General features: G+C 49.0%; 1 protein-coding gene across 4 annotated transcripts in view; it reads left to right on the plus strand.

Moving 5' to 3' along the window:
* pde2a (phosphodiesterase 2A) overlaps nt 1-18102 on the plus strand; it is a 404089-nt gene that overhangs the window by 31839 nt on the left and 354148 nt on the right. Inside the window, exon 1 of one of the 4 annotated variants that reach the window (XM_072576764.1) lies at nt 10566-10682. The exons of 2 other annotated variants lie outside the window; for them this stretch is intronic. In XM_072576764.1, coding sequence (XP_072432865.1) covers nt 10672-10682 — 11 coding nt within the window. In that variant the 5' untranslated portion in view covers nt 10566-10671. Of the gene's footprint in view, nt 1-10565; nt 10683-18102 lie in introns of those variants that run through there. One more of the 4 variants, XM_072576767.1, reaches the window with a different exon arrangement.

The raw sequence follows: 18102 nt of genomic DNA on the forward strand, positions 1-18102 counted from the left end.
CAAAAGCTGAGATACTTCTGTGAATGATCTTCATCTTGTAGTGTAGGCATTTCCTGTCTGTCTTCCATCTTGGTGGGATCAGGTGGGATCAGGTGGGATCTTGGTGGGATCAGATTTAATTTCAATGGATAAGTAGACTGAATAGTTGTGAATTGATTTGGCTGGAGTTGGTGTGATGTGGTTGCCCTGTTGGAGACTCCCTCACTGCTGTCCCGAGCTGATGGAAGTTTGTGTTTAGTTTGAGATGTGCTGTGATGTCACCTGCGATTCTGGAGGGAACTGGCTTGATTCTTGCTGGAATGACCCACACGGTGTTGGATTGTGTCCAGGCTGGAGGATGGTCACGTGGTCATCTGAGGAAACAGGAAACGGGATTTGAAAAGTTGTCACTTCCTTGGACTCTGGGGAAAGCTGTCAGGAACAAGGTCCGATCTTGGCATGGAGCTTGGAATATCACTCCGTGTCTGAGAGTTTGGGATCAAACTGTTCAAGGATAGGTAGCTTGTGTGGACATCGCTTTACTGCATTGTTCTGCCACCTTGGATGTCAACATACATCTCTAATGTCATCTACCTTTTCGCACTTGGACACAGTCTGCTTCAGTATCTGAGGAATCATGAATGGTGCTGAACATTGTGCGATCATCAGCGAGCATTCCCACTTCTGACCTTCGGATGGAGGGAAGGTCATTGATGAAGCAGCTGAGGTCCACTGCACACAAAAACACGCCCTTCGGCCCATTGAGCCAAGACAACCACCTCATGATTCAAATCCAATTTTCCAGCACCTGGCCCATAGTTTAGGAGCATTGGGCATTGGACACTGCCCTAAGGGACTCCCACAAGGAGATCTCTCACAGACCCCTTGAGCTGCGTTATTCCCTCTCGTTATATTGTTTATTTTCCTTTTCCTGGATATCTGGGTTTGAATCCTGCTATGGCAGGACTTGTATTCAATAAAAACCTGGAATCAATTGTTAGGGAAAACCCCATCAGCGTCAATAATATCCTGTAGGGAAGGAAATCTACCGTCCTTACCCGGTCTGGCCTACACGTGACTCCAGGCCCACAGCAACATGGTTGACTCTTAACTGCCCAGTAAGTGATGCCCTCATCCCAAAAATGAATGAAAACAATGATTTTTCAGAAAAATAACTTAAAAGCATTCAACAAATTAAAACTCTCTTTTAGCCAGACACACCCAACTCTTCTCAATCTCTGTCTCAAATGAAAAGCAACTTTCAAAGGAACACCCAACCAGCTTTGCAAAATCTCTGACTGAAGTTATTGCTGAAAGGGGACAAAATTCACAAAGCAATTCACATCAGGGCAAAGGTCACATTTCGAATACTCAACAATGAGTTTCCTCAGCACTGACCCTCTGACAGTGCGGCACTTCCTCAGCACTGACCCTCTGACAGTGTGGCACTCCCTCAGCACTGACCCTCCTACAGTGTGGCGCTCACTCAGTACTGACCCTCCAACAGTGCGGCACTTCCTCAGCACCGACCCTCCAACAGTGCGGCACTTCCTCAGCACCGACCCTCCTACAGTGTGGCGCTCACTCAGTACTGACCCTCCAACAGTGCGGCACTTCCTCAGCACTGACCCTCCGACAGTGCGGCGCTCCCTCAGCACTGACCCTCCGACAGTGCGGCGCTCCCTCAGCACTGACCCTCCGACAGTGCGGCGCTCCCTCAGCACTGACCCTCCGACAGTGCGGCGCTCCCTCAGTACTGACCCTCCGACAGTGCGGCACTCCCTCAGCATTGACCCTCCGACAGTGTGGCACTCCCTCAGCACTGACCCTCCGACAGTGCGGCACTCCCTCAGCACTGACCCTCCGCCAGTGCGGCACTCCCTCAGCACTGACCCTCCGACAGTGCGGCACTCCCTCAGCACTGACCCTCTATGTGACCCTCCCTTTGCGTTGTTTCCTGTGGTGAGGGATAGAGTGCTGTAACATTTTCCCTGAAGACTGGACTGACCGATGGAAGGAGACTGGTTCGGGTTGGATCTTGTTCACTGGAGTTATAAAGAATGAGAGAATCTGATCCTCTGATTTTATTAGATTAGATTACTTACAGTGTGGAAACAGGCCCTTCGGCCCAACAAGTTCACACCGCCCCGCCGAAGCGTAACCCACCCATACCCCTACATCTACATCTACCCCTAACCTAACACTACGGGCAATTTAGCATGGCCAATTCACCTGACCTGCACATCTTTGGACTGTGGGAGGAAACCGGAGCACCCGGAGGAAACCCACGCAGACACGGGGAGAATGTGCAAACTCCACACAGTCAGTCACCTGAGGCGGGAATTGAACCCGCGTCCCTGGCGCTGTGAGGCAGCAGTGCTAACCACTGTGCCACCGTGCCGCCCGACGCGGTTTATAATAGGACCAGACCTGGGAATTCCAGCAGTGACATTCCAGATGACCAGGGAGTCCTGAACCAGTCTAAGAACAGTCTAAGATTACAGGACGGGCCATATCGGACTGAGATGAGGAATAATGCCTTCACCCAGAGAGTGGGGAGCCTGGGGAATCCCCTGCCACAGGAAGGGGTTAAGGCCAAAACATTGAATATTTTCAAGGTGGAGTTAGATAGAGTTCTGAAGGATAAAGGGATCAAAGGGTGTGGGGAGGAAGCAGGAACAGGGGACTGAGTTGTATGATCATATGGAATGGTGGAGCAGGCTCGAAGGGCCGAATGGCCTCCTCCTGTTCCTGTTCTCCCTGTCAATAGCCTGTGGTGGTGTCTGAGTTTCCATGTAATTCTGTGGAAGACCACAAGAGGGACACTCCATCCACACAGAAACTTCACACTTCCCTGAATACCTTCAGTTTGAAAATGATGCCAATGAAATGAACCGTGTCTCTCTGTGGGACAGCTCTCCTGCTGTTTTGTTGTGTTCTTCTGAGGCATTATGGTCATTAGGTGCTGCTTCTCAATAACTGCTCTGCACTGTTTCCTTCTGATTTTATACATCAGAGGCACAGCCTCTCAATCTACCCCTCAACTGTCCCTCTGAAAGAAGTGATTGAATGAGTATTTATTGCCCGTCCCTAGTTGCCCCCCTTGAGAAAGTGGGGGTGAGCTGCCTTCTTGAACCGCTGCAGTCCATGTGCTGTGGTAGACCCACAATGTCCCTGAGGGAGGGGATTCCAGGATTGTGACCCAGCGACACTGAGGGAACAGCCATATATTTCCAAGTCAGGATGGTGAGGGGGTTGGAGGGGAACTTGCAGGGGGTGGTGTTCCATGTATCTGCTGCCCCTTGTCCTTCTATTTTTAATTCGGTTCCACTTTACAATAAAGGATGGTAAACAGAAAGCAGGGAATCACAGACCAGTGAGTCCCATGTCAGTTGTCGGGAAACTATTGGGGAAAGATGGGAGGGAGAGAAGTCCTCTTCACTTGGAGAAGCAAGGTTTGATCAAGGAGAGTCAGTGAAGGGCTCCAGCCCAATACGTCGACTCTCCTGCTCCTCGGCTGCTGCCTGACCTGCTGTGCGTTTCCAGCACCACACTCTCGACTCTGATCTGCAGGGTCTGCAGTCCTCACTTTCTCCTGTGTCGGAGGGAGGTCAGGTCCAACACACCTGACTGAGGTTTTCCAAGAGGTGTTGGTGGTAGATAGAGTTGATATGGATTTCAACAAGGCCTTTAACAGGGTCCCACATGGGGAACTGATAAAGAAGGTAAAAACACATGGGATCTGGGGTAACTTGGAAAGTTGGGTCTAAAATTGTCTTAGTAACAGGAGACAGAGGGTGGGGGGAGAAGGCTGTTTGTGTGACTGGAGTCTGGTGTGCAGTGGTGTACCACAGGGATCAGTGCTGGGCCCCTTAGTGTTTGTGATATTCATTAATGATTTCAATGAGAATGTGGGAGCGTGATACTTAGGTTTGTGGCTGATACAAAGATTATCTGGGTGGCTGGCTGTTTGGAGGAAGGTGTTAGGTGACAGGAGGGTTGGTCAGACGGACTGATCAGTGGCGGACAGGATTTAGTCTTGATAATTGTGAGGTGAGGCACTTTGGAAGAATTAGCAAGATGAGGGAGTACTCCGAGAATGGCAGGGCACAATGAAGCTCAGAGGGATCTTGGGGAGTTGTCCACAGATCCCTGACGGTGGTAGGACGGGTCGATCGGCAAGTTAAGAAGGAAAAAGGGGTCACTTGCCTTTATCAGTTGAGGCCCAGATTTGAAGAGCAGGAAGGTGGTGTTGAAGCTGGACAGGTCTTGGTGGGGTCCCAGCTGGAGAACTGTGTGTGGTTCTGGTCCCTGCATTATAGGAAGGATGGGATTGTACTGGAGGGGCTGCAGAGGGGATCATACTGGAGGGGCTGCAGAGGGGATCGTACTGGAGGGGCTGCAGAGGGGATCGTACTGGAGGGGCTGCAGAGGGGATCATACTGGAGGAGCTGCAGAGGGGATCGTACTGGAGGAGCTGCAGAGGGGATTGTACTGGAGGGGCTGCAGAGGGGATTGTACTGGAGGGGCTGCAGAGGGGATTGTACTGGATGCTGTCTGGGATGGAGCATTTCAGCGATGGAGAGAGGCTGGATACGCTCGGGATGTTTTCTTTGGAGCAGGGAATACTGAGGGGGATCTGATCGAGGGGTATAAGATTGGCAATAGAGAGCAGCTGTTCCCTCTAGTCGAAGGATCAGTAACAAGTGAGCACATTTTAAGGCAAAGAGTGGGAAGTTTAGAGGGATTTCAGGAAATGTATTTTTTCACCCAGAGGGTGATGCAGGTCTGGTGTGTGCTGCCTTTGGGGGGCGGGGGGGGGGGGGGGGGGGGGGGGGGGAGGGTGTTGAGGTGGGAAATCTCACAATCTTCTTGGATGAGCCCCTGAAATGTCCCAACATTCAAGGCTATGGTACAAGTGCAGGCAAGTGGGACTGGTGTAGCTTTACAGGAGCTTTTGTCAGTGCAGACTTGATGGGCTGAAGGTCCTCCTCTGGACTGTATGATTAGATGATTTGAGGTGGGAGTGGGTTAGGACAGTGCTGTCCTGGGGACCCTCTGAAACTGCTGGTCAGATGATGTTTTCTCCTGATTCAGACACTTAATCAACGTGATGTTTTACTTAATAATACTCGTAGATAAAGAGGTGAGTGGTCCTCAGGGAAGAGTACTAAACTGGGCCAAGGCCAATTATATCAAAATCAGGCAGGAGCTGGGAAATATGGATTGGAATCAGCTATTTGAAGGGAATTAAGGAGAATCCCAAAGCATTTTGTTCTCATATAAGAAGCAAGCAGGTAACTAGAGAAAGGATTGGTCCACTAAAAGATAATGAAGGAAGGTTGCGTGCCGAACCTGAGAGAATGGGTCAGATTCTGAATGATTACTTTGCATCAGTGTTCACTGAGGAGAGGAACATGATGAATATTGAGATTAGAGATAGAAGTTTGATTAGTCTGGATCACGCTGGCATAAGTAGGGAAGATGTGTCGGGTATGCTAGAGGTTATTAAGGTGGACAAATCCCCAGGACTGGATGGGATCTATCCCAAGTTGCTGAGGGAGGCGAGAGAGAAAATAGCTAAGGCCCTGACAGATATCTTTGTGGCATCCTTAAATACAGGTGAGGTGCCGGAGAACTGGAAGGTTGCTCATGTTCGGCCCCACATTTAGAATACTGTGCACAGTTCTGGTCACCACATTACCAAAAGGATGTGGACGTTTTGGAAAGGGTGCAGAGAAGGTTTATGAGGATGTTGCCTGGTATGGAAGGTGCTAGCTATGAAGAGAGGTTGAGTAGGTTAGGATTGTTTTCATTAGAAAAAAGGAGATTGAGGGGGGACCTGATTGAGGTTTACAAAATCATGAAGGGTATAGACAGGGTGGATAGAGATAAGCTTTTTCCCAGGGTGAAGGATTCAATAATGAGGTCACGCTTTCAAGGTGAGAGGTGTAAAGTTTAAGGGAGATACACACGGTAAGTACTTCACACAGAGGGTGGTAGGTGTTTGGAACGCGTTGCCTGCAGAGGTGGTAGAGGCAGGCACGATAGATTCATTTAAGATGCATCTGGACAGATGCATGAGAAGGTGGGGAGCAGAGGGAGACAGATGGTTAGGAATTGGCCAACAGGATTAGACAGTCCATTGGATCGGCTCAGGCTTGGATCTCTATCTCTAACCTCAACATTCATCATGTTCCTCGTCTCAGTGAACACTGATGCAAAGTAATCATTCAGAATCTCACCCATTCTCTCAGGTTCGACACACAGCCTTCCTTCATTATCCTTTGGTGGACCAATCCTTTCTTTGTTCTTTAAGAACTCTTTACATTAGAATGCGTCCCTGACCTTTGCTTGAGTTGCTGCCAGCGATCTGGTCCAGATTGGCTTTTCCCTCCTGAAGACAGGGGTGGGGGGATGGGGGGGGATGGGGGGGGGGGGGGGGGACAGGGGTGGGGGGACGGGGGGGACAGGGGTGGGAGGACGGGGGGGACGGGGGGGGACAGGGGTGGGGGGACGGGGGGGACAGGGGAGGGGGACAGGGGTGGGGGGACAGGGGGGACAGGGAGGGGGACAGGGGGGCAGGGGGGGGACAGGGTGGACGGGTGGGGGGGGACAGGGGGGATGGGGGGGACGGGGGGGACAGGGGTGGGGGGGACGGGGTGGATGGGTGGTGGGGGGGGACAGGGATGGGGGTGTTAGTGATGAGGAAAGAGGGAGGCTGCAGAAGGACATGGACAGGCTGGGAGAATGGGCAAGGAAGTGGTGTACAATATGGGAAGTGTGAGGCGATGCACTTTGGTCGGAAGATAGAGACATGGACTGTGTCCTAAATGGGGAAAGGCTTCGGAAATCTGAAGCTCAAAGGGACTTGAGAGTCCTAGTTCAGGATTCTCTTTAGGTTAATGAGATAACTCCCCAGAGGCCAGTATCCTGTCACCAAGTCCCCCCTTCATTTACACAGGGAGAGTCCTCAACCCTGACCCAGCTCCCTCAGAGCCAGCTCTCAGGGTGAGCAGGACCCCAACACTTCTGTTCATTATTTTTTCTTTTTTCTTTTTATTTTAGCGCCCATGTTGTGTGTGTGCAGGTGTGAGACACAGTGAAAAAGACACAAGCTGTGCGAACCTTTATTCAATTTCCACCACCAAGTGGCCAAACCCTCCTGTTTGTATCTGTCAGCCAGTCAGCCAGGGCTCCCTGACTGGACCAGGTCAACGGCCCCAATCAGGGGACTCCGATTTGGTGAAGTCCACCTGACTGACCCCGTTACAATCATGAAGGTTAACATGCAGTTAGGAGGGCAGATGCAATGTAAGCATTCACTTCAAGATGGCTGGAATACAAGAGCAGAGCTGTACTGCTGAGGCTGGATAAGGCTCTGGTCAGACCACATTCAGAATCTTGTGAACAGTTTTGGGCCCCGTATCTAAGGAAGGATGTGCTGGTCTTGGAGGGGGGTCCAGAGGAGGTTTACAAGAATGATCCCGGGGATGAAGGGATTGTCATATGAGGAACGGGTCTAAACTGATTAGGTTCCCTACATAATGGAAACAGGCCCTTCAGCCCAACAAGTCCACACTGACCCTCCAAAGTGTAACCCACCCAGGCCTATTCCCCTACATTTACCCCTGACTAATGCACCTAACACTACAACTTAGCATGACCAATTCACCCTGACCTGCACATCTTTTGGAATGTGAGAGGAAACCAGAGGAAACCCACACAGACACACAGGGAGAATATGCAAACTCCACACAGACATTTAAGTCATCATTGGATGATGATGTCCAATGAACATCATTGGACAAATATATGGATGTACATGGAATAGTGTAGGTTAGATGGGCTTCAGATTGGAATGACAGGTCGGCGCAACATCGAGGGCCGAAGGGCCTGTATTGCACTGTAATGTTCTATGACAGTTGCCTGAGGCGGGAATTGACCCCGGGTCCCTGGCGCTGTGAGGCAGCAATGCTAACCACTGAGCCACTGTGCTGTCTTGATGGAGTTTAGAAGGATGAGGGGGAATCTCATGGAAACGTACAGAATCCTGAGAGGCCCGGATAGAGAGGATGTGGAGAAGATGTTTCCACCAGGAGAAGAGACTAGGACCTGAGGGCCCAGCCTCAGGGTGAAGGGGTGACCCTTTAGAACTGAGATGAGGAGAGGTTTCTTCAGCCAGAGGTTGGGGAATCTGTGGGACTCATTACCACAGGGGACTGTGGAGGCCAAGTCACTGAGTGTGTTTAAGACAGAGACGGATAGATTTTGGATTGGAAAAGGGATCAAGAGTTACAGGGAGAAGGCAGGAGAATGGGGTTGACAAGCAGGCCAGCCATGATCAAATGGCAGAGCACATTCGATGGGCTGAATGGCCTAATTCAGCTCCCATACTTTGCAGTCTGAGTTGTAATGTCAGTCGGTCCATAACCCCAGGCTATTGTTCTGGACCCCACTGCAGCAGATGGTGAAGTTTGAAGTCAATGAAATCTGAGGGGGAACCTGATTTTGTTCAGGATACGAGAAAGATACACATCCCTCTCTGGGTGAAGCAGTGTGATGCTAACAGTGTGGGTTCAATTCCCCGCACTGGCTGAAGTTACTGTGAAAGACTCTCCTTCTCAACCTCTTGCCCTTGCCAGGGGCATGGTGACCCTCAGGTTAAACCCACCAGTCATCTCCATCTCTGGAATGAGAGAGAGGAGAGAGAGAGAGAGCGAGAGAGGGAGAGAGAGAGAGAGCAGCCTACTTGTCTGGTAAGACCATGGTGATTTTACCTTCTGCACTGTCCTTATGTGGTTAGGCCAACATCTGGCTGTTAACTACCCTGAAATTCTTCATCACAGAATCACGCAGCACAGAAACAGGCCCTTCAGCCCAGCATGTCTCTACCAACCAACAAACACCAAAGTACACCAATCCCATTTGCCTACACCTGGGTCCATAGCTTACTCGGTATTTACAGACTCATAGAGCCATGGAGATGTACAGCACGGAAACAATCCTTCTGGTCTAACTTGGCCAGATAACCTAAATTAATCTCGTCCCATTTGCCAGCACCCAGCCCATATCCCTCCAAACCCTTCCTATTCATATACCATCCAGACGCCTTTTAAATGTTAAATGGGGCGGCATGGTGGCACAGTGGTTAGCATTGCTGCCTCACAGCGCCAGAGACCTGGGTTCAATTCCTGCCTCAGGCGACTGTCTGTGTGGAGTTTGCACATTCTCCCCGTGTCTGCGTGGGTTTCCTCCGTGTGCTCCGGTTTCCTCCCACAGTCCAAAGATGTGCAGGTCAGGTGAATTGGCCATGCTAAATTGCCCGTAGTGTTAGGTAAGGGGTAGATGTAGATGTAGATGTAGGGGTATGGGTGGGTTGTGCTTCGGCGGGGCGGTGTGGACTTGTTGGGCCGAAGGGCCTGTTTCCACACTGTAAGTAATCTAAGCTAATCTAATCTAATTGTACCAGCCTCCACCATTTCCTCTGGCAGCTCATTCCATACACGTACCACCCTCTGTGTGAAACAGTTGCCCCTTAGGTCTCTTTTTTATATCTTTCCCCTCTCACCCTAAACCTACACCCTCTAGTTCTGGACTCCCCGACCCCAGGGTAAAAGACTTTGTCTATTTATCCTATCCATGCCCCTCATGATTTTGTAGACCTCTAAAAGGTCATCTCTCAGCCTCTGACGCTCCAGGGAAAACAGCCCCAGCCTGTTCAGCCTCTCCCTATAGCTCAAACCCTCCAACCCTGGCAACATCCTTGTAAATCTTTTCTGCACCCTTTCAAGTTTCACAGTCCAAAGATATGCAGGTTAGGTGAATTGACGATGCTAAATTCCCCATAGTGTCCAGGGATGTGTGGGTTAGGGGCATTAGTCAGGGGGAAATGTAGGGGAATGAGTCTCGGTGGGTTACACTTTGGAGGGTTGGTGTGCACTTATTGGGCCGAATGGCCTGTTTCCACGCTGTAGGAATTCTATGAACATCTTTTCTTTAGGAGGGAGACCAGAACTGCATGTAGTATTCCAAAAGCGGCCTCACCAATGTCCTGTACAGCTGTAACATGACCTCCCAGTGTTTTTGGAAGGGTGAGATGGACTGGAGCTGTTTTGAGGTTTCTGTGGAGGGCCAGGGTCAAAAGGCTATCAACATGAAAAAGTCATGAGTAACACAATTGGAAATGCTGAAGGGATTTCTTCCCCCACACAAGAATGAGAGTGGGAGGAGGTGATGAACAGAGACCCATTGGGAAAGGAGAAGTTGGGTAAATATGTGATGGAGAACAAAACAGGAAGACATGCTGATTGGCTGAGATGGAGGGGTTGTGGGTAGAGAGTCCGGTGCAGCGTAGAGACCAGCACAGAGGAGACGGGCCGATTAGCCAGTTTTGATGTTGTGAGTCCGGGTATCCACATGGACACAAATACTCCATAATTACAGAAACACTGATGTCACACGGCGAGGGGCATGAGAAAGAAACATTGAACCGAAAGAGGAAGGGGATGGGAGCAGATACTGCAAGGATTGAACATATTTCTCAACAACTCTTGGGTGAGATGGGGAAACCCAGGCTGTCAGGCAGCTGTGGTTTCAGCTGCTCCTCCGTCACTGCTCTTGTGACCAACGGTTTTAAAACTAAACCGCAGTCAATTCTTAAAGGGAAACTGTGTTAACTGATCAATCAAAATGTGGAAAAGGTAGGTATCTGTACACTGACTGGTATCTCTCAGTTCCCTCCCCCCCCCACCCCCACCCCCTCTCTTTCTCTCTCTCTGTCTCTCTCTCTCTCTCAGGGAGATATCTGTACATTGGTATCTCTCAATCCCCTCTCTCTCTATCTCTCTCTCTCTGTGTCTCTCTGTCTGGGAGATATCTGTACACTGACTGGGTCTCTCAGTCTCACTCTCTCTCAGGGAGATATCTGTACACTGACTGGGTCTCTCACTCCCCTCCCTCTCAGGGAGATATTTGTACACTGACTGGTGTCTATCAGTTCCCCCTCTCTCTCTCTCTCTCTCAGGGAGATATCTGTACACTGACTGGTGTCTCTCAGTCCCCCCTCTCTCTTTCTCAGGGAGATGGCTGAACACTGACTGGGTCTCTCAGTCCCATCTCTCTCTCAGGGAGATAGCTGTACACTGACTGGTGTCTCTCAACACCAACCCCCCCCGCCCCCCCCCCATCCCCCACCACCCCCTCCTCTCTCTCTTTGGAAGGTATCTGCTGTCTCACAGTCTCCACTCTCTCAGCAATGATTTGGAGATGCTGGTGTTGGACTGGGGTGGACAAAGTTAAAAATCACACAACACCAGGTTATAGTCCAACAGGTTTAATTGGAAGCACACTAGCTTTCGGAGCGCCATTCCTTCACCAGGAGGTGTGGAGTATAAGATCATAAGACACAGAATTTATAGTAAAAGTTTACAGTGTAATGTAACTGAAATGATAGATTGAAAAAGACCTGGAATGTTTGTTAAGTCTCTTATCTTTCAGAATGACCAGGTTGATTTCAGTTCTTCCATATTGTAAATTTTTTTTGTGGGGTGAATTTGTACTTGCAGGATTACATTTGATTTTGCTCAAAAACTGCATGAATCCATATCAGATTCCGTAAATCCCCTTTTTTCGATTAGAATCAGTCTGAACATTGGGGCACAGAAAGTCTCACACCTCACACCTTCAGTGCATTATCTGGGCCGACATGGCACCGATTGTTAAAGTTCCCTTGAGAATGTAACTTTAAAAAAGTTCTTGGTTTTACAATATTGGTGTTGTGTGATTTTTAACTCTCTCAGGGAGATATCTGTACACTGACAGGTGTCTCTCAGTTCCCCCTCTCTCTCTCTCTCTGAGGGACATTTTTGTAGACTAGTATGTTTAGCAATTTTGCAGATGACACCAAAATTGGAGGTGCAGTGGAGACCAAAGAAGGTTACTTCCGATTACAACAGGATCTGGACCAGATGGGCAAATGGGCCGAGGAGTGGCAGATGGAGTTTAATTCAGATAAATGCGAGGTGCTGCATTTTGGGAAAGCAAATCTTAGCAGGACTTATACACTTAATGGTGAGGTCCTAGGGAGTGTTGCTGAACAAAGAGACCTTGGAGTGGAGGTTCATAGCTCCTTGAAAGTGGAGTCGCAGGTAGTTGGGATAGTGAAGAAGGTGTTTGTTATGCTTTCCTTTATTGGTCAGAGTATTGAGTACAGGAGTTGGGAGGTCGTGGACAGGACTTTGGTTAGTTCAGTTTTACAGAACTGCATGCAATTCTAATCTCCCTGCTAATAGGAAAGATATTGTGAGACTTGAAAGGGTTCAGAAAAGATTTACAAGGATGTTGCCAGGGTTGGAGGATTTGAGATATAGGGAGAGGCTGAACAGGCTGGGACTGTTTTCCCTGGAGCGTCGGAGGCTGAGGGGTGACCTTATAGAGGTTTATAAAATCATGAGGGGCATGGATAGGGTAAATAGACAAGGTCTTTTCTCTGGAGGGCATAGGTTTAGGGTGAGACAGGAAAGATATAAAAGGGATCTATAGGGCAACATTTTCACACAGAGGGTGGTACATGGTTAGAATGAGCTGCCAGAGGAAGTGGTGGAGGCTGGTACAAAGACGACATTTAAAAGGCATCTGGATGGGTATGTGAAGATGAAGGGTTTAGAGGGATATGGGCCAAGTGCTGGCAAATGGGACTAGATTAGGTTAGGATATCTGGTCGGCATGGATGGGTTGGACTGAAGGGTCTGTTTCTGTGCTGTACAGCTGTATAACTGATGTCTCTCAGTCCACTCTCTCACGGGGAGATATCTATACACTGACTGGTGTCTCTCAGTCCCCTCCCTCTATCTCAGGGAGATATCTGTACACTGACTGGTGTCTCTCAGTCTCCTCTCTCTCTCTCAGGGAGATGTCTGCACTGGTGTCTCTCAGTCCCTTCTCTCTCAGAGAGTTAACTATACACTGACTGGTGTCTCTCAGTCCTCTCTCTCTCTCTCTCTCTTTCTCAGGGAGATATCTGTACACTGACTGGTGTCTCTCAGTCCCTTCTCTCTCAGAGAGTTACCTGTACACTGACTGGTGTCTCTCAGTCCTCTCTCTCTCTTTCTCAGGGAGATACCTGTACACTGACTGGTGTCTCTCAGACCCCTCTCTCACTGGGAGATATCTGTACAGTGATTGGTGTTTCTCAGTCCCCTCTCTCTCAGGGAGATAACTGTACACTGACTGGTCTCTCTCTCTCTCTCTCTCTCTCTCTCACTCTTCGGGAAGGTATCTGTCCTCCACCTGGTCTTTCTCAGTGTCCTCTGTCTGATCCTGCTGGACGTGTTGTGATAATCTCCCTCGGTTTGTCATTACTTGGCTTGTTTTCCCCCCAGGCCTAGCGACTGGAGGATTTCAAACTCAGTTCTTTAATAATTCTGGAAGTTTAATAATATTATCAATCCCATCAATGGTGTCTATGAAACTATCAGGCAGTCCGAAACCATTCTGTGCTTCTGGCCTCTCCTCTATGGAAGGAAATGTGATTTGAGCCAGCAGAACACTTTCGAAAGTCATGTCACTGAGCTGTGGGTTGCAGGAGTTCAGGAAGGCAGTTCCCCTTAACTGTTTCATGGGGAAACAAGGGATGGGATACAATTGCCAGTTGAAGGGCTTTTGCCCGAAACGTCGATTTCGCTGCTCGTTGGATGCTGCCTGAACTGCTGTGCTCTTCCAGCACCACTAATCCAGTATTTGCTTTCCAGCATCTGCAGTCATTGTTTTTACCTACAATTGCCAGTGACAGCCCACATCCCATAAATGAACACAAACCACTGCCTTGGGATCTTTTGCACCTGCTGCTGTTTGTGTTGCTAAATCTCAGGATGGTCCCATTGAGGGTGACATGTTAGAAGGCCATCAGTGTTGAGTGTTTGACTTCGTGTGGGGGGGCTCGTGTAGGATTAGACTCTGGTCCTGTCGGCATTTCCTGAAACATTGTTCGATCTGTGATGAGGTGGGAAGGGGGCTGGGAGGGTTCTCCTGTCAGCACAGAAAGCCGACGTTTTGTAGTAGTGTGTAAAATGAGACAGGTAGTTAACGGTGTTCCCAAAGAGAAACCATTTCCATTGTTGGGAGGGCTGGTCAGCATTGTGACACGCTAGAGAAAACAGGCCGTTCTGCTATAACACGTGTTCCTTCAGCGCAAATTGGCTTTAATGCGATTGAAGAGTTTAGACCGTTATTTGTAGAATGTGATCTTCCCTTACCTGTATTGGCTACAAACGTGATTCTGGCTCGGTTGTTGAAATGGTGGGTTATTGCACCATTTTCTTACAATGAAAGATAGCACGGGATCAGACCTATCGCGTTACATTAGGGCTGACTGTAGTTGGCAAAATAATCAAAAGCAACATGAGCAAATGTTTCTAGACAGGGATTGTTGAGCTCTGGAGCTCAATTCAACAGGAACATTCCAAGGAACAAACACCTGAGAAGTGAACCATCTCAGGGCTCTAGGGATTGAGAGGTCACTGGGATCAAATGTACTTTTTATATTCATGGGATGTGGGTGTCACTGGATGGGCCAGTATTTATCTCCCATCTAGTTGCCCCTTGAGGAGGTGGGGGTGAGCTGCCTTCTTGAACCGCTGTAGTCCATGTGCTGTAGGTAGACCCACAATGCCCTGAGGGAGGGGATTCCAAGATTGTGACCCAGCGACAAGGAACGGCGATATATTTCCAAATCAGGCTGGGGAGTGGCATGGAAGGGAACCTGCTGGGGATGGTGTTCCCATGTATCTGCTGCCCCTGTCCTTATAGATTTGAATGGTTGAGAGTTTGGAAGGTGCTGAGGTCCTTCGGTGAACTTGTGTATCTGGTAGATGGTACACGCTACCATTACAGAGCCTCGATCTTTCAAAGAGTCAGCAGAAAGCTGCCGGGCCAAATAGTTGTGAGGAGTTGGGTTAAAATGCAGCTGAGACGGTTGAGTTGAAAATCATCCCATTCTGTAGACGTAATGAATGATGTGACAAATTGTGTTTAGTCAAGTCCCAAACATAGAAAGGTGTGAGCTGATCTCTGGAGCTCTGCAGGAGTTCCAGACCAGCAGCAAGACACCAGGGAAGCTTGGAACCATTTGCCCCTGAGTGACTGTGCAGTGACCCTCTGTTTTTCTTTCTTCTGTTAGGCCACTTTTGGAATATTGCAGTTCTGGTCTCCCTGCGACAGGAAGGATGTTGTGAAACTTGAAAGGGTTCAGAAAAGATTTACAAGGATGTTGCCAGGGTTGGAGGATCTGAGCTACAGGGAGAGGCTGAACAGGCTGGGGCTGTTTTCCCTGGAGCGTCAGAGGCTGAGGGGTGACCCTATAGACGTTTATAAAATCAGGAGGGGCATGGATAGGATAAACAGGCAAGGTCTTTTCTCCAGGGTGGGGGGACTCCAGAACTAGAGGGCATAGGTTTAGGGTGAGAGGGGAAAGATAATAAAAGGGACCTAAGGGGCAACTTTTAAAAGGCATCTGCCATGGATATATGGATAGGAAGGGCTTGGAGGGATGTGGGCCAAGTGCAAACAAATGGGACTAGATTGGGTTGGGATATCTGGTCAGCATGGAATGGTTGGACCGAAGGGTCTGTTTCCGTGCTGTACATCTCTATGACTCTATGATGAGTGTTGATGCTGTGGCTGGGATTGGCTGACTGTTCACACGGTTTCCATTACATTTCATCAGGCCCTGCCCTAATCACAAACTGACCACTTCACCGCGAGCTAACCTTTCACCTTCATCCTTACCCCAAACACAAATCTCTCCCTAAACCGAACCCTGAACCAAATTCTAAACCAAAACTCGAACCTAACCTTTTTGGTTGTCACTTCGGGAGTTAGAATAGTGGGAATGGAGGTGAGGGCAGTGGAATGTTCCTCCTGCAGAATGTGGGAGGTAAGGGTCACCACTAGTGTCCCTGCTGACTACATCTGTGGGAAGTGCACCCAACTTCAGCTCCTCGAAAACTGCATTAGGGAACTGGAGCTAGAGCTGGATGAACTTTGGATCATTCGGGAGGCGGAGGGGGTTATTGAGAGGAGTTACAGGGGGGTAGTCACTCCTCAGGTACAAGAAAAAGGCAGATAGGTTACAGTCAGGGGACAGAAAGGGAACCGGCAGGCAGTGCAGGGATCCCCTATGACCATTCCCCTCAACAATAAATATACCATTTTGATTACTGTTGGGGGGGATAACTTACCAGGGGAAAGCAGTGGGGCACAGGGCTCTGGCACAGAGTCTGTCCCTGCTGCTCAGAAGGGAAGGGGGAAGAGGAGCAGAGCAGTAGGCATTGGGGACTCCATAGTTAGGGGGACAGATAGGAGGTTCTGTGGGGACGAGAGAGACTCACGGTTGGTGTGTTGCCTCCCAGGTGTTCGTGATGTCTCTGATCATGTTTTTGGGATCCTTAAGGGAGAGGGGGAGCAGCCCCAAGTTGTGGTCAACTTTGGCACCAATGACATAGGTTGGAGGAGAGATGGGGACTTGAAGCAGAAATTCAGGGAGCTAGGGTGGAAGCTTAGGGCTAGGACAAACAGAGAAAGGAATTGAACACGTGGCTACAGGGATAGTGCAGAAGGGAGAGTTTTGGGAAATTGGGGCTCTTTCTGGGGTAAGTGGGACCTCTACAAGCAGGATGGTCTTCATCTGAACCAGAGGGGGACCAATATCCTGGGGGGGAAATTCGCTAAGTCTATTGGGGTGGTTTAAACTAATCCAATAGGGGGATGGGAACCAAAATTGTAGGACAGGTACAGAATAGGATGAGAGTAGGGAGTTCCTAAATCAAGTATCTGACACTGGCGAGCGAGAACCTGGATTGAAGTGTGTGTACTTCAACGCGAGGAGCATCCGAAATAAAGTGGGTGAACTGGCAGCGTGGGTTGGTACCTGGGACTTTGATGTTGTGGCCATTTACGGAGACATGGATAGAGCAGGGATTGGAATGGTTGTTGCAGGTTCCGGGATTCAGATGTTTCAGTAAGAACAGAGAAGATGGTAAAAGAGGGCATTGTTGATCAGGGACAATATTACACTTGCAGAAAGGATGTTTGGGGTCTCGTTAACTGAGGTGGTATGGGCTGAGGTTAGAAACAGGAAAGGAGAAGTCACCATGCTGGGAGTTTTCTTTAGGCCTCCGAACAGTCCCAGAGATGTAGAGGAAAGGATAGCAAAGATGATAGGAGTGAGAGAGGCAGGATAGTTGTTATGGGGGACTTCAACTATCCAAATATAGTACGAGTACTATAGATGGGTCAGTTTTTGTCCAGTGTGTGCAGGAGGGCTTCCTGACACAGTATGTAGACAGGCCAACAAGGGGCGAAGCCACTTTAGATTTAGTACTGGGTAATGAGCCCAGCCAGGTGTTAGACTTGGAAGTAGGTGAGCACTTTGGAGACAGCAATCACAATTCTGTCAGGTTTACTTTAGTGATAGAAAGGGATAGGTGTATACCACTGGGCAAGAGTTACAGCTGGGGGAAGGGAAATTACGATGCAATTAGGCAAGATTTAGGAAGCGTAGAATGTGGAAGGAAACTGCAGGGGATGAGCACATTAGAAATGTGGAGCTTATTCAAGGAAAAGCTCCTGTGGGTCCTAGATAAGTATGTACCTGTCAGGCAGGGAGGAAGATATAGAACACGGTAGCTGTGGTTTACTAAGGAAGTGGAATCCCTGATCAAGAAGAAGAAGGTGGCTTATGTTAGGACAAAATGTGAAAACTTCAGGGTTACAAGGAAGTCAGGAAAGACCTAAAAAGAGAGCTCAGAAGAGCCAGGAGGGGACATGAGAAGTTGTTGGCGGAGAGGATCAGGGTTAACCCTAAGGCTTTCCATTGGTATGTCAGGAATAAAAGAATGATGAGAGTTAAATTAGGGCCAATCAAGGATAATAGTGGGAAGTTGGGTGTGGAGTCAGAGGAGATAGGGGAAGCACTAAATAAATATTTTTCGACAGTGTTCACAATAGAAAATGAAAATGTTGGCGAGGACGATACAGAGATACTTGCATCTAGACTAGAAGAGATTGAGGATCACAAGGAAGAGGTATTAGAAATACTGCAGAGTGTGAAAATAGATAAGTCCC

Source organism: Chiloscyllium punctatum, chromosome 9, assembly GCF_047496795.1.
Source record: "Chiloscyllium punctatum isolate Juve2018m chromosome 9, sChiPun1.3, whole genome shotgun sequence".
Taxonomy (NCBI): domain Eukaryota; kingdom Metazoa; phylum Chordata; class Chondrichthyes; order Orectolobiformes; family Hemiscylliidae; genus Chiloscyllium; species Chiloscyllium punctatum.